The 27,311-nt window shown below is 40.8% G+C and overlaps 1 protein-coding gene across 3 annotated transcripts in view; it reads right to left on the reverse strand.

Moving 5' to 3' along the window:
• Window positions 1-27,311, reverse strand: part of kcnma1a (potassium large conductance calcium-activated channel, subfamily M, alpha member 1a) — a 151,039-nt gene that overhangs the window by 67,091 nt on the left and 56,637 nt on the right. For all 3 annotated transcript variants that reach the window (XM_087179375.1, XM_087179376.1, XM_087179374.1), the window contains exons 3-9: window positions 23,081-23,142; window positions 12,798-12,891; window positions 12,097-12,208; window positions 4,768-4,843; window positions 4,085-4,160; window positions 2,869-3,039; window positions 1,162-1,253 (exon numbers count right to left, since the gene is read on the reverse strand). In XM_087179375.1, the coding sequence (XP_087035501.1) occupies window positions 1,162-1,253; window positions 2,869-3,039; window positions 4,085-4,160; window positions 4,768-4,843; window positions 12,097-12,208; window positions 12,798-12,891; window positions 23,081-23,142 (683 nt within the window). The remainder of the gene's footprint in view (window positions 1-1,161; window positions 1,254-2,868; window positions 3,040-4,084; window positions 4,161-4,767; window positions 4,844-12,096; window positions 12,209-12,797; window positions 12,892-23,080; window positions 23,143-27,311) is intronic.

Raw genomic sequence — 27,311 nt, forward strand, 5'->3', positions numbered from 1 at the left:
AGAGCCTCCAATGGGAGTGAGGCATCCAGCATTCAGGGTGTGGGAGCTGACTGAAGATCAGGGCCAGAGTCATGTCAAGCATTGATGATGCGATGGGCTAGCGGTGACAGACAACAGGTAGATGGCTTTTTCATAGAGTTTCACAAATGATGAAAAAGCCGCAAGACAGCAGGTTATAATAGAGAGCATGCCAGAGTGATGCAGTTAAAGAAAAGTAATTCCATAAATCATGCAAAACAAACTCAAGCAAAATGAAACAAGAAAAGAAATTGTATCCTGCAATGGTCATTGAGATTGATGATGCTTGAAAAGACCACCAATAATAATGCACTTGCAGATGTTTAGATCTTTCTATTTTCTTGTGTAAAAAAATCCTAAAAGCGGATAGTAGGGGTTTCATGACTATTTTCTTTCATTTTGATGGATTATGATCCTAAAATAATCCCTATAGGCAAGGCTGTATTAATGAGAGACTGGATCTGAATAGAATCAGTAATGGGACAAGACATTGAGCACAGATGTATTGGATAGAAGCACCACAGGTTAGTATACTGCAAGTCTAAAGTGTAGTAGTCATGAAAGCTCTATTTTCCAAATTAAATTAAAGCGCAACACAGGATGTTTCAAGGAGGACAAAGAAAGAAAAGGAACGGCACACAAATGACTTCAGGAAAGCTCTGAGTGAAGGACAGATAGAGGCAGATATAGAAAGAGTTAGAGAAAGAAGAAGAGAAAGATAGCAAGAGAGAGAGAGAGAGAGAGAGAGACAGACAGAGTGAAAGAGAGAGTAAAGGGGCATGGACATGTGTGTCCTAATGGCCAAGGTCTCCAGTCACGCAGTGTGACTTGATGCTATAATGTAACTTTACTGTTCTAAAAAGTCAAGTTAACTAACCCCCAGTAACTACAAAACTTCGGGGGGGGGGGGGGGGGGGTGCACTTGAGTCACACAACCACACCTTGTCTGGATTTCAACTTACTTTCTGCCTCGTGTCGAGTTATAACTCCCTCCGTATTTCTTCCGATTAAGGATGAGAGCAGCAATTTCTGGCACGTAGCGAGCAAACATGGCCTACATGCATGGAACAGAAAAAAGAAAAAGGCATGCAGAGAGGGTTCTACCGCACACAGAAAAACAGCAGAACCATCTGGAATACTTACTTTCTCCCATTAACCGCACTATAGGAACCACCATATTTCTTGCGGTTTCCTATTAACTCTATGATTTCAGGGACGTAGCTGGCAAACATGGCCTAAGGAGAAGATAGAAGACAGAAGAAGAGACTAAAAAAGAGACTACTACGCTGCAGAGTGGGTGGTGGGGAAACTGGTGCGTGAATCCAGATTTCTGAAGGGAGAAAAATATTATTTTGGAAATGAAGGGAAAAAAAGCTCTCTCATTGTCTGCTGAACTTCATAAGAATGAGAGAGATCTTCATATACCAAAAAGAGTCTTGTTTTTGCTGTTGAGAAAAAAATAGCCCCAGTTTTTAAAGGTAAAGGTCCAGGAACAGGTTTAGTGAGTGGGCAAGAATTTTGTCACAGCTGATGAATAGTCAGTCTGTAATAGCACCCAAAACCTTTATGGATAGCAAAGGTCTAAAAGTTGAGGGAGAATAGAATAAAAACCTATGTGCCATGTTTTGTCCAACAAACACAGATGATGTGGCAGGTTGATTTGAATAGGCCCACCTGATGGTCCACAGCTGCAAAACACATTAAGACTCATTTGTTGGGCTGGAAAATGAGCTGGATGCATTTTGCAAGTTTTCACAGCCATTTATCGTAGGAGAGGGTGGTGTTTAAGTTTACCATCTAACAATGGGGTGCTCACTGACACTACTCATCTAGGCTTACATCTACAATAAGAAACAAAGACATGCCCTTGCCCTTGTAAATACACACTTAAATCATGCTTGCAAAGTTTACCTATACATTACCAGGAATAATGTGAAATGACGTGGGTTTGAAATGATTCCTGGATTTAAAGTATCTCCAGCCTGGAGTCATTATTCAGCCACTGCTGCTGATAGGAAGCAGCTTGAGGTACTAGCCTAAAGACTTCCAGAGCTCTCAACACGGAGAAAAACACACAACCGATCACCATGGCCACAGCATGGTACACATCCACACAGCTGCAGGTCATCAGTGCATAGTGATAGCTGGCCAAATGCAGAACACAGCAGCTTTGATTTGGCTAGATCCTCCATTTTTTGTAAGAGAAGATGGAGGAGGCAAGGTCTTTGGTATGTGTTTGTGTATGTGTGCATGTGTGTGTAAGAGTGCTAACAGGTGTGTATACCCATGCATGATTGTGTATAAGTTACTATACTAGTGGCAGCCCAACAGGACACTAGATCAGAGGAAGGTGAGAGGGAGGGAGTGGGAGGCTGCTGTTGCTATGGTAACAGTCAGGCTGGCCTAAGCCTCATCTCTCTGCCCCTGTGTTTGTTGGAATTTTGGGAAGAGACACGGAAGGAGGGGTGTCCTGAAACCGCAACTGCTTTTAAGAGAATAGTAACAAAATTATCAGACAATGGCTTATACTCTAATCAAACAAATACAGGAATGACACATAAGGGAAGGTGACAGAGGTGCACATAGTACTGTAACTACAGTAGACAAGATACAGTAGGCTAAACAGAAGGATACAACTACACTATGACAAAGAAATAATATGTACTGGTACAGGCAACATAGTTCCAACATTTTATAGCACTATGATAAAATATTACACAATACACATAAAATCAAAATATTTAAATTAATTTATCATTTCTTCTATCATTTTGAGTGACAGATGGGAACAGGCAGGACTTTAGGAGGGGAATAAAAGGAGTAAGGGAGAAAGAAAAAGCTTGATTTTACCAAACCACCAAGGATGAAGAAGACCATAAACAGGCGTCCCAAGGTGGTTTTTGCATAGACATCCCCGTAGCCCACTGTAGACATAGTCACCATCAGCAAGTAGACACATTCCCAGTAGGAAAGTGACTGGGAATTTTGGAAGTTTTCCCAAGGATCCCCTGAGTTTTCCACCTAAAATGGAAATCAGAGAGGGAGGGAAGGATAATTACACTTGACTCCAACCACCAATTTGTAAACAGGGTTTTGCATAAAGAAACTACTTCATCAAGTTTGATTAAATCCAGCTACAAGTGCTCATGCATTCATCTCTATTTCAGTCATCTATTATTTACATACTGAGGTTAGGCTACCATCTAGTGGTTAAAGCAGTTCAATGCTTGATGAGCTGTTGAGCAGAGTTACAAATACAAAATGTATAATAGATGTACTTAAAACAAATTTTACTGTAATCAAAGTTGTTTGTTTTTTTTATTAATAATTATCTTTATAACATTTTTTTTTATTGGAGAGTTTGACAGTACATAATGGCAGGTAACCTTGGGAAAGAGGGGGCATATAATAAAGGTCTCTGGCAAGGCTTGAACTGGGGAAATGTTATACTGGTGCTGGGTCACCAGGATGCCAACCCTGTGCTTTTATATTATTAATTATATTGAATAAATCTTTTATATAAATTCACAAGATGTTTCAGGAGTTCAATTTACCCACCTTTTATTCATTAATGAATAGTTGGGATGCACCAATCAGTGGCAAGGGCAGCACTAACCTTATCATGCAGAACGAGCTTGGCTGTAACATAACTGATCCACATTAAATCCAGTTTGGTGTTTCTGCCATCAGTTACATTCAGTCATGGTGAACTGTCAACTCGGTTTTAGTGCCACAGCAATCACGTCACATTGAAAAAAATGATTCCAATCAGTTCAAGTGTTAAATTTGGGAATAACAGAGCACTGTTATTGGATCAGTACTAGGTATTGGCAGATACTGAAATCAGTGCTGGGAGATAAAAAGTTGGATTGTTCATCCCTTCTTGGAAGTGTGGGATAAATACAATAGTCATTATAGTATCCTTCCCTCCAATTAATTCATCAGTTCATTCAAAGTACACTATTAAAAGCAGCAGGTGTCACAGTTGTATTGCACCAGTCAGTTCACCGTCCTTACTGGCTCGTTAATCACTAGACCCCACCAGCCTTCACATCTGTCCACTCACCAAATGTATGAATCCAGCAGCTGTGAGCCATGTGCTTATGAAGATGGAACACAGGTTCACCAGCTTGATGGAATTGCTAGGCAGAAGAAGAACAACCATGAAACTCTCAAAGACATCCAGACCACAATGACAGAAAAACTGAGATTTGTGAGCTCATGAAAGTAATGGCAGGACCGAGATCTTACAGTTACAGCCAGGATTGTTGAGATGGGACTTAAATAGATTGTGGGCATATCAATAAAAAGAAAATAGGGAAAATACTATAACTTCTATAAAAATTATGAAAAGGATCATAAAAAGCCCAATGACACACAGAATGGGACTGAAAGCTTGAATTCAACTTCGAATGAAGTATGTGATGGTACTAAAGGAGGGGCACTCGCTAAACCTTTGCTCTCATAGTCTTGTGTGTGCACAGTGTTCTGTTTACATACAGTGTGAGTTTATAGCACACCATAAAACACACCCTTCCTAATTTAAAAATACAATTATGATACCTTATAAAATATAAGTGACTGCTGCTACATACTGTTTCTGACAATGAAACTTGACCTTTCTGGACAGGGTTCAAACCGGTCTCGTTGTTAGACATAGCTATTGGGAGGGTAGTAGTGAAGAGACTATTGCAAGTGGACAACACGTCCACTTGCAATTCCTGTGAATGAGGAAAGCTTCATTCTTACCTTGTTTTCAAGATATTCAAAAACTGTAAGATTTCCGAGAACTGTATCAATCTTAGAGCTCTCAGGAATCTTAAACCTGTGAGAAAAAGATAACACAGAGAGAGAGAGAGAGAGAGAGAGAGAGAGAGAGAGAGAGATTGGCAAATAAATACATACAGAAAAACTGATGGTAATCTCATGATAGCTTCATATTCATGTGTACATGTATCCATAAATTAGGTGTAAATATCTTTACAACAGCAGCAGGGAAACAGAAGAGCAGCAGCTGAGTGTAAACAACATGTATGAGAAATTCAGTGAAACAGTACAGTTCAAATGTTTTTCTACAGCACTCACACAGCACAGCACCATTCAATGCAAAATTTATTTCGTAAGACACAAAAAGATGATACATAAAAAACTCAAGATGATGTGTTGGAATTATTTATGTATTCAAACAAGTTAGGAGGAACATCATGTGGCCTACTTTACATGAGCCTCAGTCTGAATCCAAGAGCAGCTCGCCTAGGGATTATAGAACAATGCGACACCTGCCTCATTGTCTTTTTACATAACACGCCTGATCCCGTTGGAATGTGTGTGTGCGTGCTTGTGTCTGTGCCTATGTGTTGTCAGTTCGTGTGACAAAAGGTGATGTGAATCCCTACTGAGAACGATCTCTACAGATATAAGGCAGTGGCCATATGTTTTCCACCAAACAATTGTCAAGACCAAGCAACTATGACTGTCAAATTGTCAGTTTCAATAGCTTGATTAACTAGGCCATCCCTCTCACTAAATAACTTCTGAGCACACCTCCTATAATGCACATGTATACTATATGCTGGTACTAATGCCCTTACCCCAGTTGCAGAAGATCCGTAAACAGGACCACACTGAATGGTGAAGTCCTGTCTGCCTTTCCTTTTCCTCTTGTCCATGATGGACCTGCCTCACCCTGTACCCATTCTGAAAAAGATCCCCACAGGACTTCTTTCGCCTCCATGTCTCTCGGAGGGTCTCCAAATTAGCATCACTGTGTGTGCGCCGGTACATGAGAAGCTTGGGATGAATCATTGTTTTAGACTGACTGTTGTCCGAGGAGTTCCTTTCTCTTCTGATAGATGGGAATTAAAATCTGTGATCCAATAGATCTAGAGCCTAGTATTCCAAAAGCAAAAAACAGATAATTCCTAGTAAAAGTTAGAAAGGAAGCAAGACTCCACTTTTCTGTAAAAAGTAAATCTTCCTTGATACTGCAAATTCCAACTTTTAAAGTTCTTTGTACAGCAAACACCTGAATACTTTTAAATCGTTGGTCACCGCTGCAGACAATCAAGCTATAAACAGACAGACAGACAGATCTGTATTGTTTATCAAATCATGTCAGTCTTGCAAGGGATTGTGTCTCTGTGAGCAAAATTTCAGCTCTAATATAGGTGGTTTTTTTTTTTCATTTTTGTTACACTCCCTTTAATCCCGACAACCCAAACAGATTTACCTTTCTCATGCCCCTTTCAGTGCTTTATTATTAACCCTTCCGAAGCTTTGTTCCCATCAACACAAAGCTGTGTTAAACCTATTTTCAAAAAAAAAAAGTCTGAACCCTGCCAAGGATTATCAAAGATGAAAATAATGCAGAACAAAAAAAATAATCCTGACTTAAAAATGAGTGTCCTGAGGTTGTCCTGTTTCCACAGGACAAATTCAAACAACTCCGTTACACTGGGAAAAACTTCTGTAAGATTCAGAACAAGTATACCAACTTTTGTCTTTAGACGCGTCATACAAACTATTTTGTTTAAAGCATACCCCAGCTTTGAGGTCAGACTGGTTTGCCCACACATTGTCAGTAAATTGATGCCACTACAACATGTACAGTAAGTTGTGTAGTTACAATCAGCCAAGGAAAGTCACAAAGTACACTGAAGGGGTTATACTGTATGTATGTTTCCTCAGCCGCCAAACATGGTTTCTGGCAGGGGAGCAGGTGGTGTTGATCGTCACTTTCCAAGAGCTTCAGCAACCGTTGCCTTTGCAATACAAGAGGTTATAATATGACCTCTGAGCAGCGCTACTGGATGCTACAGTGACTCGCTGTAGGAAAGTGATGAGAGCAGAGCTAGCTGCTTAGCATGCTAACTTCAGTAGGAGAAAAGAAGTGATAGAAATAGAAGCAAAGCATACACACAATTTTGATTAACGATACACGGAGGACTAGTGTTCATCCTTCACTAGTAATTTTCTTGGACTGGGAAATGATTTTCGATTTTTTTTATCAAATTATAGGAAAATATTAATTACATTTATGTTTATTAATTTTGTGGGTGTGTATGTTTTGTGTGCTCATATTTTGCAGCAAAAGTCTTCTGTTGTGCATGCATTGTTAATTGTATATTTTTTTCATATTTGTTAGGTGTAAGAAAAAGAAATTGCAGTAATGGAAGGCTGTATAATTCTGAACTAGTGTGAAGCATCTGTGTTTGTGCTTATAGTGTACATCTGTGTGTGTGTAGTTGTGTGTGTAAATGCATCACTCTGGGATCACATTTGGGGACTCACTTCCCATCTGGGGACAAATGTCTGGTCTCACAACACTAAGCAGTTATTTGCCTACAGGGAATCAATGTGCTGTAAGTCAGTACAATGTCCTCACAAACACAGCAGTAAAAATAATGCTGCAAAAGTCTCAATGAAATTCTGGTCCTTTGAACACGTGTTGATGTATGAGAAAATCTCTTTCCCCACACATGCTAAAGCCTGTCACACGTACACACATGAATGCACGCACGCACTCACTCACGCGCACACACACACACACACACACACACACACACACACACACACACACACACACACACATACACACACACACACGTCAGGCGGCCAGATGCTCATTCAAAAAGGTTTTTCTGGTCTGTGCCCGCTCTTACTTCATTGAGGCTTTGCAAGCCAGAGCACGGCCTGTGTGTCACATGTTCTGGCAGAGCAACCCACTGGGACCTTTTATCAATCAGCAGTCTGGGATGGTTCATCGGGGATAATACTGACAGTCAAGCCAGCCAGGATTAGATTATACACTTCCATGCACGCACACACACACACACACACACACACACACACACACACACACACACACACACACACACACACACACACGGAGCTAGTGTACAGAGCACTTGTTCTTACTGGACATTCATTCTGCATAGATGGCACACACATATTAATGTATATACTTAACGCTCATAGCACATTTTTTCATATACTGGGAATTATAACTCAGCTCATCGCCTGTATAATAATGCAAACATGCAATGCAATGCAACACGTGAAATGCCTGGCTACAAAGAGGCTTAAACTTCCCACAAATTAGTTTCCCTTCCCTGAATGTACATGGAGGCTTCCTGCCAGCGGCTGAAAGGCTATATAAGGCGGATGCACTCATGCCCATGTCAGGTACTGTAAGCCTCTTTCAGCAGGAAAACACAAGGGATCAACCACCGTCTATGGGATCAACAAACAATATACTAAAGCACCACTAGGAGGCAGTAGCAGGTTAGAATCCAAGCCATGCCTGAAGGCTACTACTGTACTGTACATTCTCCAAGCCAGTGCAGCTTAACAACAGCATTTAGGTTGCTACCAGAAAATCAGAAAACATTACACATCAATCCAATACAACACAACCTAGAAATATATTATTGAAAAAACACATGATGTTATTGTCAAAAATGTTATATTCCTGAAATAATCCAGACCAATATTACAATTCCCTGTGCTTTTTAATGAGTAAGTAGGAAAGCATGAAGTTGGAAGGGTGTTGAGAGTTGGGGTTCAGTAGTCACAGTCGTTACCAGCATCTTTCAAACAGCCATATGCTAATCTCATACTGCCTAGGACTCTCTTAGGAGCAATGCTCAGTTCAAGTGGTTAAAGGAGATTAATTCCTTTTTCCGAGGAAGAACTCTGCATGCCCTCTTACATTAGCCGCACATCATTCTCCTCCTCTTAATCAATGTCCAATTTGTTGAGGCAGAGAGAACATAACTTGAAATGTACACAGCATAGACTTCCTCTTGTGGAGAGTGGGCAAATACAACACAGCACAGGGCAGAAACCCTATTAGCACACCTCCAGTGGATCTCCAATGGTCTTCTCATGCAGGACCACTGGCGAAGGAGTGAAATGAAAGGTAATTATGATGTATTACATGGGCTGTGGTGTGTGTTTCCCAGCAGTGAATGTAAAGGAAAGATTAACTAATCCACTCGGAATGAGGCGCACACACAATACACATTCTTAACATCCACCATGGCTTCCTCTAACAAAGCCTGTTGGGGGACAATATATACACTTAACTAAATGAAAGTAGCACCAATTATGGATTAGTCTATTGATTATTAGGAAAACCATTATGGCTCATATGTCAAGCTTCCTGGAGGAAGAGCATGAAAGGAGGCAATCGTCTTTATTGTCAATGCTATTTATATATCAGTGAATGTCAGATGATACCATCTGAAAGCAGAACAGGAAAATGTCACTATGATTTTCCTAGACATTTACTCTAATTAATTGACTTTATTTTTCTGTCACAACATGTATGTTCTAATTTCCATATTAATACAGGCTATAAGCAGCTGATCGTGATTCCTGTCCTAACTCCTAGAGGCTGAATATTAACAGACACTTCAGCGCCCAATTAGTATTCTGGGAGCTATCACCAGCCTGTTAGGGCACACTGTATTCAACTGCAGATCTACACACTGTTAATTTTATAACTGAGGCTTTGCAACACTTTATGTAGCCTTTAACACATGGAAAAGCACACCACCAAGTAAACACACACTTAAGCCATGTCACTGGGAGTCCTGTTACTATACTGCACTGTGGTTATACATGTCCAACACTGCAAAAATAAATAGCTCTAATATAAGAAGGAGATGCCAGTTGATATGTCATCCTCGCAAAAATAGTGCTCAAGATTCTTCCCCTTTCAAAATAATAATAATAAAAATAAATGCAAATTAGTAGCAGAGGAATCTAGGGCATCTCTCACAAGCAATGAATTCACAGTCTTCCCTGCTGTTTATACACAACAACACTGCAGCTGTATTGTATATAAAGACGTCTTTGCTCTCCACATCCATCCCAGATGCAGGACATTTAATAATCACAGGTAATTATTCACTGCAGAATGTCAGGCAGCAGCCAGACCCCCATTTCACCGTCTTTCATCATCCTCATCAAGGCCCTAACACCAACAGTATTCTCAGGATGAGATGAGGACACCTTACATCATGAATACCAGAAGCCAGATTACTTGACTTGGCCATATCTAATTCATTACACAGCTTTATCCCTGTGAAATTCATGGGCCAATGTGAGCTTCTTAAGAAACCTTCATCACCTCAGAGATCAGACTTTCACAATTTCAAATTACTTCACAGATTGAGTGATTCCGGTGGGCATGTCAAAGCAAGAACATACTCTGCAGGATAGAAGGAGGACCCTTACACTTCCCCGAATCTCTGACAGTGATAATAATGTTCTAACCAAAGTAAATGCTAAGATTTAGGAGTTTTGCAACAACATGCAAGTCCAAACAGGACAAGAAAAGAGCAGTCCAACAATCAGACAGGTTGTAAACAAGCAAACAGTTGAGATGGATTATGTAAACTAGGGCTGCAACTAATGATTATTCTCATTAATGATAAGCTGCTGATTGTTGTCTCAATCAAACAATTAATTGTTTGGTCCTTGTAATGAAAAAAAAAGTCATCACAATTTTTCAGAATCCAAGGTGATGTCTTCAGAAGTGTTATTTATGTTCAGCTACATCCAAAGATATTCAATCTACAATAATATAAAGCACATAGAAACCAGTGAATATTTGATATTTTTGCTTGAGAAACACCTGAAACTATTCATCCATTATTAAAAGAGTTATTCATTAATTTTCTGTAGGTCTACTTATTGATTAACTGACTAATCGTTGCAGCTCTAATCTATATTCTAATCTTTAATTTCAAAGTATAACTAAAACAAGCATAGCCAGTGATAGGAGTTTCAAACAACCTCCTTTGTTTTCTCTGTGAAATAAGTTTGGCTAACCTAGAGATGTATGATCAAACTGCGCTGCCGCTATTTCCTGCCCCTTCTTTTTAACACTGTTGTCCAGTCCCCTCAGAAATGAATTATTATTGCGGATTATTATTATTATAGGCCTTTTTCACAGCAGGCAATCTGACTGATCATAGTGGGGAAGCATAGGTGTTACTAATAACAATAACAATGGTTCTGTTGTATTCAAATGTCTCAGTAAACCATGACAGTGTGACAGTGAACCAGCATGTACAATACCAGGAGGCTGAAACTTTTTTCCTGTTTCGACAACCTCAACTCCTTTGACTATATTTAATATAATAGCCTAAAATTGTCACTCATCAGTCTTGGTGGTCCAAAGTCATAGTTAAATAAATGCTAGATTAGTATTCAGCCTAGTTTCTGAAATGAAGAAATGACATATAGAATGGTTTTAAAAGTAGAGAATCACTGCAACCAAAAAAGAACACAGCTACAAAGAAAGTCTTTTTACTGCAGTGTAATTTAGGCCACAATACTCTGAATGCAGTGAGAAAAGTAGGTCGTTATGTAATACAGGTTAGGGTGTTTTCCAGTCTGCTCATGCAAGAGAGAGAGAGAGTGTGTGTGTGTGTGTGTGTGTGTGTGTGTGTGTGTGTGTGTGTGTGTGTGTATGTATATGGGGATAACACATGCTTGTGTGTGCATTTTTCATGTGAGTGTGAATGAGCCCATTAGATGGCAGTTATGGACCGCTGTGAGGTATTCCAGGTGCAATGCCTCAACACAGCATTTACCAATGAGTCTGAAGCACAAGCACACACACACTCACACTCACAGAACCACAGCCCAATTCTGAGTCACTCTCACTCCCATTAGCCCATCCACTCTGCTGTGTCTGTGTTCCCTGAAACATCAGAGGGACTCAGCCCTGTCACTTTCAATGATGAGGAAAAGTTGACTGCAGCCCCAAGCAAGAGGGCCTAAGAGACACACTCCCAGTAATGGGGAGACAGAGGGGGGACCGGGAGTCAGATGGAGAGATAGGGAGTGATAGAAGGAGGGGTGACATGTGAAGATAGAGGGCAAAGAAACAGAAAAAGTGGTGGTGGTGGTAGGGTGGTGGAGTTGAGGAAGAAAATACGGAAAATGGAGAAAGAAAGCAAGAAGAGACAAGGCTGTACAGTCAGAACAAAAGGACGGGTTCATGAAATGGAGATTGTCAAAGCGACATAGAAAGAAACATCTGAAAGAGATATACAGACTTACCGAGCCAGCTTCTGTTTAAGTAGACAGAGACAAACACGGGAGGAACAGTGAAGAAGTCGACCACGGAGTTGACCTCCAGCCAGAACCACAGCTTATCATTGGCTGCTATAAACTGTCAAAAAAAAACAAAAACAGGGATGGCATTCAAAATGACAATTGCTGCGTTTTCCCCTGGCATTGCTGAAATTCTCTATAGAACAACAATAGCGTCACCATACTTGCTGAGTCATGCGTATGGTTGGTGGTGTAAGCAGCTTATGAGTTTATTTATTCATTCATTCGGGATGTCAGGCTTGCGTTTGCACCACTGGAATGCTGCTCTGGCATGACAGCCATGCTAGCAACATTATTACAACAGTGTCAGTTTAAACTGAAGGCATGCTGTGTGAGTATCCGTAGGTGACTTAGGTGGGTGTCGCCTTGGGTGTAAGCGAGGTTGGTTGTCCAAGGAACCTGTTATGTCTCAAATTTCCAAAGTTCCAAATTTAAAATCTTCATCATGTAAAGAAAATGTTGTTCATAATAATGAATGATTGTAAGATTGCAATGCATGTAAAATGATGCCTGCCCACATTGCCGCGTGCATATTGTTTGCGCCTGTGCGTTTAAGAACATGTCTGTAATTGTGTACATGCATGAATGAGTGATGCTGTATGCTTGTGTGTGCGTGTGTTAGCTTGCATGCCCATGTTCCAGCTTACCCGCAGGCCAAAGTAAAGAAGGAAAAAGACGTTGAAGGCCATATCGATCTGTAACGTGAAATCTTTGTAGAAGTTCTGGCAGGATTCTATAGGACTGGAGAAGAAAAAACAGAGAGAGAAAAATTATTACAAGATTAAACACTAATGAACTGATCAAGCAGAGAAGAGTCTTCCATCTCTTTCCTTCCATGAACACACAGGTGGCCAATACTGGGACATACTGGGCCATTGGTAGGAATGTTATTATCTAAGTTTTTTATTGCTTGTATCGTTTGTTTGTTTGTTTGTTTGTTCATGTAATCAAATTGAGGGATTAAAAACAGTATTGGTATTAATAATACCAGTTTAGTGATTTGCCATTGAGTTTCAATGACACCCTGCATTTCCTCCTGGGAACCCTAGAGGGTCACAGACCAAGATAAAAGACCTCGCTTTAGAGTCAGTCACATTCAGATGAAACAGCTGCATAATAAACTGAAATTGGTGGTTAAGCACAGCTGCTTTGATGTGACAGTACATTCAGCATACATAAATTATTCAGCGTTTGTCAAACACAAATATTCCAACAGATATTCCCTCCCATGACAGAAACTCCACATTTAACAGTGCAGGAGCTGGCCGAGTGCTGCTTTAAAAAAAAAAAAAAGCTGATGATGATAAATGAGCCATGAATTGTGTGGTCTGTCATATAATCCATCTTCATGTTTACCTTGTGATGATCAACCATTAGAAAGTGGGTGCTCTCAACAAAAGCAATAAGAGCCTGTGTTCCCACCCCATTCTTCACTGAGTCATGGGCCTATAGCATTTTGCTCCCCAGTAATGAGCAAATCCTACTGTGGAAAAAACACATGAATATGCATTATGGTATAGCTGGCTATAGGTGACCTTTGGGAATGTATAGACTGGTGAGGGAACACACATGAGGCTATTACAAGAGTAAACCGCTACAAGTCCCATAAGTTCAACGTAAACATTGAAGTATATATTTGTATGCTTGGAGCCCACAGGGGCACAGTGTGAGATCCAGAATAGAGTTTACTGCGTAATGAGAATCTCCAGAGGTAGAGAGGAGCGAAGCTTAATCATCTCCCAGTTAAGATCAAACATTTTATCGCAGAATGATCCATTATAATGTATGACTGAGTACAGACATGCCAGGCAAAATGCATTTCACCGAGAGGATGATCTAACTTCTAATTAGAAGTGTGTGGTCTGTCTCGAGTGTATCCTCAGGATCCTCAGGTGATCTAAGAAGATGTAAAACCCTGGCCCAGGTCCAAGATGATTAGAATGAGTCTTATTTATACACCAATTGTTTTTTTTAAAAAGTGTTTTGAGTTGGTTGAAAGGCAATTTCTCACACAGTGCCATCGGATTTTAAACAATAATTCGCTCCTGACCCCTCGAAGGAGTTTTACATTGATCTGGCCTAAATACTAAATTGTTTACTCACCACCAGCATCTCCACGTGATTCTGTTGGCATTCAACTAAACAAGCGTGCTAAAACAAACCTGTCACGAATCATACATACAGCCTGGGCATACACAACACTCCTTGGGTGATTAAATGTCCTTTTCTCTCAATACAGCCTCAAGGCCTCACACCCATCTACACACTGCAGCTCATGTGCCCCCACTCCAAAAACTGATTTGAAACTGCAACCTTAGGTGATCCTTACAGACCTTTGTGCAAGAGAATGCACACACATATACGGAAATAGCGATACAAATACATGTACAGGCACATATGAGTACATATACACACACAGATGGTGCACAGTGGAGACACCATTTGGAGTGGTCACTGTGGCATTTCCCCTTGGGCCCAGCTCTGGCCTAATTCTGAATAACCGCTCAGCTACAGTCATGTGACGCAACGTATTCTCAATAACAGAGAGAGCATGGCAGCACGCAGCAGGGGCTGAGAGGTACATTCAATTTTGCGACACTCAGAGCTTTAAGTTAGTTATTTTTGTAATCATCATTTTATAGTAAAGCTTATCATTAACTATATCAGGGGGAAGACACATCAGGCAGACTTACGGTTTCTCTGTTAAGCTCAGGAGCACAATGGCTCATCAGTACAGGATGGGAGCGGTTCCCACAGCGTAGAAATGTGGAACTGCTGAATATGTTTCAAACCAAATAAAAATGGCAACACGGAATGATAAGTAAAGAAAGAATTAACTATTTACTCGACAGATCACAAGTCATATTGTTTAACGGTATCATTGGTCGAGAGAAACACTTCTTGACAAAGGAGCAAATAGATGGAGCAAAAAAAAGCAAACAGATCTTTTCCCATCTAACATTAAAACAATATTGCCAAATAAAGTATTCCTTTGATTGAATCTACAGTCGCACTAATAAATAATTTTATTAGAATGGAAAAAAATGGCTATGTGTAATGTGAAAGATGTCGCTCGTGGTGACAAATCCACAGTGAATTATGACTCGACGCAGCAGTTCCCCTGAGCTCTACTCATCATACTCCTCCCAACTTTACTGTTTTGGTTTTGGTTCACTCATCAACCTTGTTTCTACAGCAAAAAAAAGCTCTATAAAACACACTGTGTGTTTACCTAACAGACAGTTTGCGACTACCTGATGAACATAGTAGGGGCATTTAAAGACCAAGAAATTTCACCACAGGAGTTGGTGGAGAAAGAAAAGAATTAATGTAGGTTTCACTTCAACGATGGCCTTAAAAAATTCAGTCCAGTGCCCCCGGGAATTGGACTAGATGATTCTGCAGCACGTGTCCAGTACCGGGAGTCAATGTGTCCAGTGTCAATGCCGGGGTGTGGCACATCCCACTTCACACCCACAACCACAGTTTATCTAAGTTCACTCATCACCGGTCTAGTCTGTATAAAGATGAAGCATTATAAGCTCCTTGTATGCATTATGTATTGCAGGGATACTGTATTGGATTTCATTGCACTGTACAGGTGTTTCAATGTCACTTCACACTTCCCACATTCACAAGGCATTCCTTGACACATGCTGCCAGTGTCCTGCAGAAAATAGATCTGCCCACCACAGTTCTTATTACTCCTTTAAGCCCCTGCACAGCCTGGGGTTGCGCCATCCTTCCTTACAGGAAGAGGGGAGAGGAGAAAGAAAGGAGGAGAGAGTTAAGAATTAGAAAGAAAGAGAGACAGAGAGACCGAAGAGACAGGCAGGGAAGAGAGGCAATGACTGTTAGAGAGAAAGGGAAGAGAGGAAGATGTGAAAGTAATGGTAAAAAGCAAAGGGGACAAAGCTCCCAGAGGTACTGGAGACAATTTGTCTCACTGCAAATAGCACATGACGCTAGTTTTAGGACACGTGGAAATTGCCTGGAGATTCCTGAGCTTCTGTCATAAACTCTAGTCTCCTTATGTGAAGGCCTGCACCACACTAGTCCTTCTCTAACCCCACTCTGCTTGTTAGCACAGCTAGCACTAACATACACAAGTGTACCCCCCACTTGCATGTAGACACACACAAGAGAACAGTGTTTGCCAGAGGGGAGGCTGCAGAGCATGTAAGTCTATTTCAGGACATAAAATGCTTCCCCACGTTAACCTCCTCTGACCAGGAACTCTGCCTCTGGAAAACGCAACCAGAGAGGTAAAACTCATTTGCTCACAAGGGCAAAGGAGCATGTTGGTGATGATGTTCTAAAAATAGCCCTCAACACCTTCAGTCAGTCAGCAGGAGCCAGCCTTTCGTTAGCCTGCACATGACCTTGGCTAGCTGCAGGAGCAACAGAAATTTACTCCCTGAGCAAACAATAGCAACAACACAACACCAGTGCAACACAACAACTCTGAGTCATTCACATCTCAGAAGGGTCTTATGGCTCATAAGCATCTTGGAAGGTAGTTACAGATTCAGTCTCATTGATTTGTTGGTATTCAAGTCGCCCCATACAATCAATATACAACCCAAACAGAAAAATGTGAACCCATTTAGAGTGTGATTCGAGCACAATGACTGACTGTCTGGCTTACATGCCTTATTTCTCCTGAGGGTTGTGTGTGTACGTGTGAGGGACGCAGCAGGGAGGGGTCTGTGAAGCTGAAAGAAGGCCAGGTTAGGACTTAAATGACTGATTTAGGTCAAGGCACCATTACTAAAATAAGAAATACTTTAACACCTACAAGGGCAATGGACAAATAAAACCTCTCCAGGGAGGCTAAAAATAGAGAGCTCCATTTTTTTCATCTGAATGCAAATGACTTGCATCCAGCTTCAAGCTTTTCCTCCACAAAGATGCTATTTATTTTAGAGTCTAAAGGAGTAGTTTGTGGGTGGAAATAGCACATCACTAAAAGAAACCACAACTTCATACAGCTGTGCTCGACAATGCATTAATTTGAAGTGAAAATGAATACCTGAAAAATGAGGACAGCAAGATTAAAAAATGGAGTGACATCTTTGCAAGAGAGTAATGACACTTTAGACTAATGTATGGTTAATTTATTCGGAAGCCAGTGATACAGAACAATGGCTCAACTACATACATCACATCACTCCTCTCTTGAACACAAACCAATTAAGAGATAAAAGCTGTGGTTATGTGCCATATGCAAAAAGAGGAAGTCCTTATCAGCACACTGATTAATGTCAAGCGAATTAAGTTGGCGGTGCCGGTTTTATTTGTTCTAATTTCAGGACACTTAATCAGTGTTTTTAGATCTCCTCATGTAAAATAACCAGTCATAATCAGCACAAAAAACAAATTTATAAATGTCATTAATCATGTAATTATTGCAACCACTCCTAATCCACTCATACGGAAAGGAAATGTATCCCTTAGGACACAAGAATTTTAGATAAATTTCAAACATTCATTTATTCTACTGAAAAATTCTTACTTTCATTTTTAATTCTTATCTAAATGTAATGACTTCCTTTTTCAAGCCAGCCTTTGAGTTAATCACAGCACTGAGATGGTAAAAGTTTAAGTAAATGATTTGAAATTGAACATGAATGTTAGGAAACTAATCAATTTATTTCCTTAAGGGTTTCTACACTAACACGTTTGGTTCCAATGGACTGTAGTGCTTTTCCTCTTTTGGATCAGTTCGTTTCTTGGTGTGAAAGCTGTCATTTGAACTCTCAAACAAAAATTCCATTGTTGTTCAATTTATAGTGCAAACACAAACTCAACCAATAGAAGAATTGTGTGATAGTACAGGCGATATCTGCATGATTTTATCAGGGATTCAAGAGCTAAACTACTATCTAATGTTCACAATCCATGTACTGCTCATGGGAACTAATGATGCAATTTACGATCTATGTAATTATGCAAAAATCCGGGTGGATCAGAAGCTGGAAGAGCTAACATGAATTGAAACTGTGGCTACAGATAAAAATAAAAAAAAAAACATGAAGGAACTTCAATCACTTCAGTTTTATCTGGGGTTTAAGTTAACTGAATGTTTTGAATGTGGCTCATGCTGTGTTCATGCAATGGTCTAAAAATAGCCCTTCTGCTCGGCCCTGTGGGATACCAGGGAACTGCAATGGCAAATGGCCTTTATATTGCCATGTTGACTTTGATAAACAAAGAGGACGGACCATTCGGTGTACACCGATACCACAAAAAAAATATCAAATTGCGGAGCGACTCGGCTAATCATCTCATAATCATCCCTCTGCTAATTTCTTTCATTAGACTTCAATCAGTGTTTCATGCACTGAATCTGCATTTAGAGATAGAGTGACAGCCATGGGTACCTTCACTCTCATTAGTCTCACTTTCGTAATACTTACAGCCTAACAGGGGATACCATCACACTAATGTTGAGCTTTGCCACATGTGGGCTACACAGGACTCATATTCACTCTTTTTTTTTAACAGTAAATGTTGATAATGAGTCACTTATTTAGAATAAGAAAATCTGCCTAAAAATGTGAGGGAAAGTAATGAAATGGCATTTAGTCCCTAGTGGGAGGGATTTTAGAAAATTGCTGAAGATTTGACTTGGAAATGAATCATGTCTTACTGCCACAGTTTGTGGATTTAAATCCGAGGCCACTTGGGAATGGTGTCAACTGCAAATTAAGTCCTCTAACGGTTACATGGTGCTCTCTGACTCCATCCAGACATACCAGCCAGGTATTGTCAACACCCCAAGGAGGTGAGCTCCTTATATAGGCTACCCTTCATCGCCACAAAGTCTGCCAAGCTTGTCTCACTGCTCAGCCATATTTCTCACCTTACCCCATTAATTAGTCATTAGGCACTGTTTCTTTTTTCAGTACTGACATTGATCGCACACTAATGATAGAGTTACAGGCCCAGGCCACTGCTTATGAGGCCTCTTAGACAGACGCAAAATTGTGTTTGTGTGTCTATTTGTGTGTGCTTCTGCCAGTTAACGTGACTATGCAAGTGTGTGCATATAATTGTGTGTATGTGTGACAGGGACGGATTGAGAGAGGAGCAAAATAGAAACAGAAGTAGAGCAGGAACAAGGGCATCCCTTTAAGAGCAGCCTGCAGAGACTTTGTCCTACATTCCTCTTTATTTGTTTCATGGGAGCACAGAGGAGGAAAAAGAAGGGATGAAGGATGAGGGATGAGCCAAGGTATTAAAGCAGATTCGGATGTGGGTGGGAGAGTACGCAGTATCCTCCCATTGAAAATTTCACCAAAATAGCATCATTTTGGCAAGTGAAGTCTGCTGCAGAGGGATAGAAAAGGCAGTGTTTTATTGTACATTATTATGTGTTGTACTGAACTGTGATAAACAACCACTTTGTGAAAACAAGCAGATGGACAGTGATTCTCAGTGAAGCTACAGATTCATTCGTATTCATTCAAAAAAAAAAAAACAGTCCTCTTAACATCAACTCAGTTGCCAAGTCAACAACTAGTAATCTCTGTGCTCAACTGGGAGGGCAGCCAATTAAAAAAGTCTTTCTTTTCAAAGTCTCTCTACCTGCTTCCACAAAAGGCTTTTCTGTGTTTTTCTGTGACTCTTTGCTGCAGGATATTGGCCAACAGAGCTCCCCTAGGAAAGCCCCACTTGCAGAAAGTAAAAAACAAAACAGCTCCTGGGAGACTGGTGCCTGGCCACCAGACAGGTATGTTTTCTTCAGCATTTTGCCCACTGCGTATATGCAAGTGTGTGTGTGTCCTTGCCCCAAGGGGCTACCCTGCTTCAGTGAAGTAGACATAAAAACCCATTGTGCGGATCCAGCCTCCTGAGGTCCAACCCAAATGCACTTATTCCACCACATGTCTCTTTTTGCTGTTACCACAGGAACTCAACCATAATCCTTCCCATTACTGTTGCCTTTTTCACAGACAATTTCAGAATGATGTTCACTTCATCCGATGGCCAAAACGGCAGTTTTGAAGAGAAAGAGGGAAAGCAAACTATTAGGCCTGAGTAGTTCATGAGTCTGTACCATAAGATCCTCAGTATTTGGTAGAGTAATTACTACCATTAAAAGGGTGACCTATAAATCCGTGCTCATCGATTTCCTCAGTCATTAACATTTAGTTGCAAGGAAGCTGAATGGAGAGAAGGTCATTTGTAGATCATTTTTAGCATTTGAGTATGGGGGTATGAATGTGAGGCATATATTGATTCATGTAGTGTATGCCCCTCCTAGATCAGGAAGGCATGCACATGCAAGGGGGCATATTGTATGTCAATATTGGTATCCTTGTCCATGCTCCTGGAGTGAATGGACTTCACAGATGCAAAGACAGAGCGTAAAGCTTTGTTGTTAGGCTATAGCAATGTTCACCTGAGACAGTTAGTGTGGACATGACATATTCTCACAGTGATAGTTGGCAGCCATTTGTCCTTGATGGCCTCATATGACGCATCTTTACGTTTTATTTTGAGGTTGGCAACTTCAGACATCTTTGGTCATTAGATATTACTGCAAATCGATTGTGACAGAGACTAAAAACAGGTCTTTCTCAGTGGACAATCGAGTCAGGTCGGGCTGTGAGATGTGTAACACCGGGTGTAGAACCCATAAGAGGCTCCAGCTGTTGCAGTGAAAGTATGGCCATAACATGAGCCTGGCCCTGTTCAGGATGTCAAAGCCCCCAGAGTCAGCTGAACCTGCTCTGGGTCGATCAGTAGTCCCCCTGAGAGGACACACTCAAGTGAAAAGCTTTAGCTAATCACGGTGATGAGGGTGGAGAGGGCCTTAGAGCTTAATGGGAGCGCAAAGAGATCAGGGCAATGCTTCAGGGAAGCCGACCCACATAGAAATACACGTCCACTGTAACACACAAGAGATAATGGAGAAATACTACAGCGAGACAAACTACAACTCAGCGGCAAAGCCAAACAAACTTTTTACTGTTCTGCCTTTTTGCAGGTGTGATGTTACAGCTTGGTACATCTCTGCAAACCTTATGCTTTCTGCCTTCCTCTTTGTTGTCCTGTGGATATCTTGTCAGTGTTTGCTTGACTGTCAAGGAAACACGCTCAAGTGTTAGTTAGCCTGTTGATCATGTGAAAACCATTTTTTTTCTGTTTTTATGAGCTTTAAATGATTCATTGATTACTGATCATCAACATGTCCAGTGATTGACTTTCGCTAGTTATCAAGTGAATATTAAAAGGGGATTATAATCTTTTATAAGAAGCAAATTTGTCTCTAAACCCCCTTTTTTTTTTCTTTTTTTTTTTGCTAAAATATGCCCGAGGCAGAGAGGAACACAAAGAGAGGGCGATAGAGGGATGTATAAAGAGATAGAGATGTGGAGGAGGAAGTGAAGGTTTTTATCCTGAGGTACAAATGGGCGACTGGATTCACTCCAGGAATAATTTCCCTCTGCTACTAAGATAAGACAGTACAAGCTGGATTGCATTTTACAGTTACTTGTTTTAAGAGTTTGACATCTCTATTCTTGTTTTAGACTCTCGGTTCCCTCAGGGACATAATTTCACAGTCCACAGATATTGTATTAAAGTGAAAACAAACTACAGGAAGCTAGCTGTTACTTAAAGATAACATGCTGCACAACAGCCACCAGAGGAACGAACATGATGAAAAGGTACCATACAGTATCATGGTCAATAGATTATGGTTCCTTTGTAGTAAACATTCCATAACCGCAGGCACTACAGTAAATATTTGAGGCTTTATTTTGGTAAATCAATGGCACATGAAATAACGCGCAGTCAGAGTCGGTGTGCAGGCCATGGCGACACATTTTGGGTCATTTCATTGCCAGAGGCACATGCAAAAACTTCTAAACATAATTGGAAACAGTAAATCAGCTCTTTTGCTTGAATTTAAAACCAGCACACTCTGAACCATGGTACTCCAAAAAGGGGGGGGGGGGGGGGGGGGGGGGGGCAATCTACTACAGAAGCTTTAGCTGCATTGTTTTGTTGAGTAATATAGGGATGATTGTTACTACTGTACACACTGGAGCCCTTTTTTTATATCACACCATCCATCACAGTAAATTAAGCTGAGTAAATGTTTTAGCTGACCTTGTTAATGGCTGTTCATTTTATCTGTCGAGGAATCATGCTCTAGTGTCAGGTCAGTCATTCTAGATCTCATTTCAAGACATCTCTTACAGATGCACTATAACCTTTCGATAGGTGAAGAGCACAACACAGTGTACCTTTAAGGTACAATGATTGAGGTCATTACTTAATTACCTAGTCATCATCTGATATTAAAAGGAGATTATACACTTTTAAAGCTAATGACCCCTAAGTCTACCAGAGAGAAACTCACAAGACTTAAAAAAAATTCAGAAAATGGTGTGGATGGCATGAAAGTAACTGCAGTAGTTACTCAAGACATGCCAGACCTGCAATCTGTCTCTGGGTGACTGCCAGCCAGGGATACGCATAAACTAACAATACACATATTCATTTGCTCACACACTGAACAAGCTCCCGAACACATACAATATCTGCCTATCTCTGTTACCATGGAAACTGACAGGCCTCCCATTGACAAATCCTCAGTTACAGATGTGTGTGTGTGTGTGTGTGTGTGTGTGTGTGTGTGTGTGTGTGTGTTGCGTGTGTAGTGTATGTGTGTGCATCAACACTGCTTGTGAATGCTTGTGGGGGTGTGAATATGTGCATTTGCATTTCAGAGATTGCAGCATGAGGAGATGAGTAAGGATGCATGTGCACCTATCATTCAGATACAGAATGTAGGCCAGTGTAAATGCGAACATGCAAAGTTCATTATTTCTATATTCCATCATCAGTATAGCTACTGTAGCATGTGTTCAATTTCAGTTTTTTTCAGAAGATATGTTATGAAACTGATACTTACTCTGAGGAGTCTATAAAGTATATTCCGAGGGCCCCGATGCTGAGCGCAAAGACTAACACCACCTGAGGAGAGAAAGACAGATGAAAGAGAAATTAGCTTCATGCACAGAGTGGCAAACATCCTCTAACGCGGTGTTAAGTTTGAGTGGACACAATAGGTAACATTAGTTACAGCATCTGTAATTAAACAGAGACCTGCCCCCCTCCATGTTGCAGAATGGTGGACGTTTTCAAAAAGCACGTGTTGAATAATAAATGTTCACCCTCATGTCAGCAAACTCAGCCTACTGAATACAGGTAGTGTAAAGTCAAGCCAGCACAATCATAGGAAGCAAAGAAAGGACACACATTTATGAGCTCAACTGTACAGAAGAACAGCAACAATGTGGTGTTGAGAGGAAGTGCTTCGACAGAACCATGGTCATCAAGTGTTGACGTGAACCCCTCCACTACTATGCCGAGCCAATGTTTGCATTGTGTAAGATAGTGACCCCACTCGACTGCGGTCTGTATAATGTTTCAGTGACTATATATGACTGTTAAGGTAAAGAGAAGTAAGGCAACTTGCAGTGCGTGCAGCACTAGCAGCAATACCTGACTCCCGAATATAAACAAGATATTTAATCCTGTATACAGATTTTTTTTTTATTATTATTATTATTATTATTAAGAAAACTGCAATAGAAATGCACAACGATTCTTGATTAAATGACATAACATTAACATGGACAGAAGACTTCACTGACTACTGCAATAATTCAGCAGAGGCACAGAACGTGAATGTTTTACTTCTATAATGTAAAATCTTACAGCATCACATTAAAATTATAATACATAGAGCTCTTGCAGCAATAACTCAAAAAACTTTATCATTTGACAAAAAAAAAAGACAAAAAATTGTGCTGTTTATGTAGAAAATATGACAACGTGTGTGAATATTAGTCATTAAGAGAAAATGTCAGTTTCCTCTTGTTCCAGGCCCTAGGGGAAAAAAACAGCACCATGTGCCACAATAATCCCCTCCAGCAAAGTGCACTTGCAAGCATTAGAGATCACATCACCATCATCACTGCCACTGTCACCTTAATCATCATCTTCGTAACAGCTGACCAACGTAGCGGTGCACAATAGTTCCTCCCCCTGCGCTCCTTTCTCCCATTCAGCCATCTCACAATAGGAGCCCACTGTCCCTGCTGATTGTGCCATTCATTATTGATGGTGGGAGCTTGATTACTTTCATGTGCTGGTCCTTTGGATTGATCCAATGCATTGTGGCTGAGGTATTAAGTAAACACCCCCACCCCCTTGCATTTTTAATGGTTCGACGCTTGAATGGAGGACGATGGCAGTCCTGAGCACAGAGTTGTCCAGGGCCGGAATAACCTTACAAGCCAAAGACATCGATGATGCTCCACACAAAGGAGATCGGCAGAAGCCTCAAGCTCAGACTCGGGGATAACATCGGGCTTTTTGAATGAAAGGCACTGGTCTGATAAGAAAAGAAAGTAGTTGACTGTAGGGCATTATCTCATCCACACACTGCCCTGTTGTCTATATGGGGATTAAAATATGTGTTTTCCCACAAGATGATATAGCATGCTAATAGTGAGTTAGCATTTTCAAGGTGAAAGGAGTGTTGAGTAGGGAAGATGTGAGGTTATTACACTTCTGTAGCCCACTCCTCATCTCTGTTTTTTTTTTTTTGGCTAGCAGCTCAAGGCTACATTAGCCACTATGAGCATAACACACTCAAATTTCCAACCCAACTGGGAGTGGTCAAGTTGCACTGTGGGTAATGCAGGCACCAGGTTTTGACAAGGAAGAATAAAAAGTGGAATAAAGGGGAGAACATTCCTGGCTCCGCCTCACCTTTTTTTGACACTCATTTTAAAATGTTTAACATGAGTCTGATAATTTCTTAATGTTTTCAATCTAAGTAACCTTGACTACAGACGAAAGAGAGATCCTCCTCTGTGAAACTCAACACTGCCAGCCCCTCTAACATGGAGAAGCACCATTTTGAGCGTACTACATAAATGAATGTGTGCCTGCATTTATACACATATACACATGCAGTACATATAGATGCATTTACATTGAATTTTCCTTGGACGTACTTTGTGTTTCTACTGCTTGTGGAAGGAGCAGGGTCACAGGACAGGAGGAAGGGGCAGAGAGGAGTACGCCTGAGCATTGGTTGGTTGCTGAAAAGCTGAGCAGTGAACAGTGAACACCCAGCGATGGGCTGAGGAGATAAGAAGCGTCATCATCTTAAACTGACCCACTTATTCAGCTGTGAAAGCCCGTCCACCCCTCCACCCCCACACTTTCTCCCTCTCTCACACACTCTCTCCCCTCACAATGTCTACGAGGGTTAGCTGTCAACCTCAAACCCACACTCTACCGAAGACAACCAACCGAGAAACTGCCACTCCGAATCAGGACCAATGCAATAATAGGCAGGGGAAACCTACAAGAATGATAATGGGAGAGGGGCTTTCCCTCTGCCTGCAAACCAAAGTGAGAAATTAAAAAAAGAAACTCAGCAGCAGTTGCTGCAGCTCTAATAGCTGTAAATTACTTTATGAGGCTGTTTATATGCACATTTGATTATTCGCATGTAATGAGATGGCATGGGTGAGTCACGTTTGTTTGCAGCAAACTGGAATATGCCGGCATCATGTCTGCAGAGCAGCAATCGGACGTGATGTCTATGTTTTCTCCTTAATACCCGTGTAGGATTTCATTGTATCCCTTCCTATATTTAAAGTGTAAAGCTGAGTCTGTCAGATGTTTTCCAAGGTGCACTTTAGCAGGCATAGTGGAAGACTGGGAGTGTAAAAGAAGCCAGTGACAAATCATGCGCATGTTTGTTTGTGTGTGTGTGTGTGTGTGTGTGTGTGTGTGTGTGTGTGCATAGTGTGCGGGTTTCAGGTTCCAGGACTGCAAGCGGACTAAAGGTGGCAGCTCTCACATGACGCCATCAGAATTGTAAACACATAATAAAACTTAACTTACATGTATAAACACACATGTGCGTCCGACCGTCTCAGTTTATTTGGCAGTCTAAAGACTTTCGAGAGCTCATCGAGGCTCGCCTGTGGAAGTGCCCTGAAAACTGAGCCAGAATTTCACACACGACTTCCTCCTCCAACAGGGATCCTGTCTAATGGCTTCCTCTGTCCCTTAAGTGCACCCTGCATCAAGGAGAGAGTAGAATCTCCCAGACAGGTGATGTGGGCTGACAACGTACAGTATAATCGCTTCACATTAAGGCCGACTACCCAGGTCAAGAGAGCGGTGACTCAGAGGCATCCGTCTCCTCCACATCTCAGTCCAAAGTAATCAAGATGGAGGACAGACTTTTATCTTCAAGAGACATTAAAGGCACACCTCTCTGAATTTGCACCTCAGAAGTGGATAGCAATGACTAAAATCATCATGGTATTGGTAACTTAATATATCAATGCTGATATATCATGATTAAGTAAATTCAATAGAAATCCATTGGAGAGAACCATTTAAGGATAAGAATCAGATGGGAAATTCCAGTGAATTATATACCTGAAACATCAAGGTACTTTGATGCAAAAAAGAGACATTTATGAGATAATGAAAGGATACCTACCCATATATTGCAAAATCTCTATATAATAAAGTAATCCTAGTGCAATCATTCTGGGTCTCTCCAGATGTAGTAACACAGAACTCTCACCACCTTCCCCTTCATTAGTAAATGCAATCAAAAAAAACCTTGTTGGCAAGTTGTTTTGTTGGTGAGGTCAAACGACTATTCAGAATTGGTGTCAAAATCTTGTCTCTGGTGGATAATCTAGTATGATTGTATGTGACTAGTCTTATTCCAATTACAAACATCTTTTACAGTGCACGTTTGGTTTATGGTCAATTTGTGTTTGATTGACTATTTTTTAAACGTAAAGGACTTCTGCTTCCTGTGTTAACAGGATCCTCTGTCATAAAGAGTATAGTACCTTTTGTACATTTTATTATTCATACAAACAAGCCTTACAGGTTCCAAATCAATTAGGGACCCCCACTGTTTACATTTCATCTCCAATAAAGCCATGGACCAAAGTATATGGAAAAAAGTAGGACGTTTTAATCCGAGCTATTTTAGTTAATTTATATAATAAAAGGCCTAGTTGTGCAAATTATTAATGAAATCCAAAACCTGGGGCTAATGAGGCCGTCCAGTTGTGAGCTGATTTGCA

Source organism: Seriola lalandi, unplaced genomic scaffold (genome assembly GCF_002814215.2).
Source record: "Seriola lalandi dorsalis isolate HSWRI2012SDOR001 ecotype SW California unplaced genomic scaffold, Sedor1 jcf7180002054832, whole genome shotgun sequence".
In the NCBI taxonomy this organism is placed as follows: domain Eukaryota; kingdom Metazoa; phylum Chordata; class Actinopteri; order Carangiformes; family Carangidae; genus Seriola; species Seriola lalandi.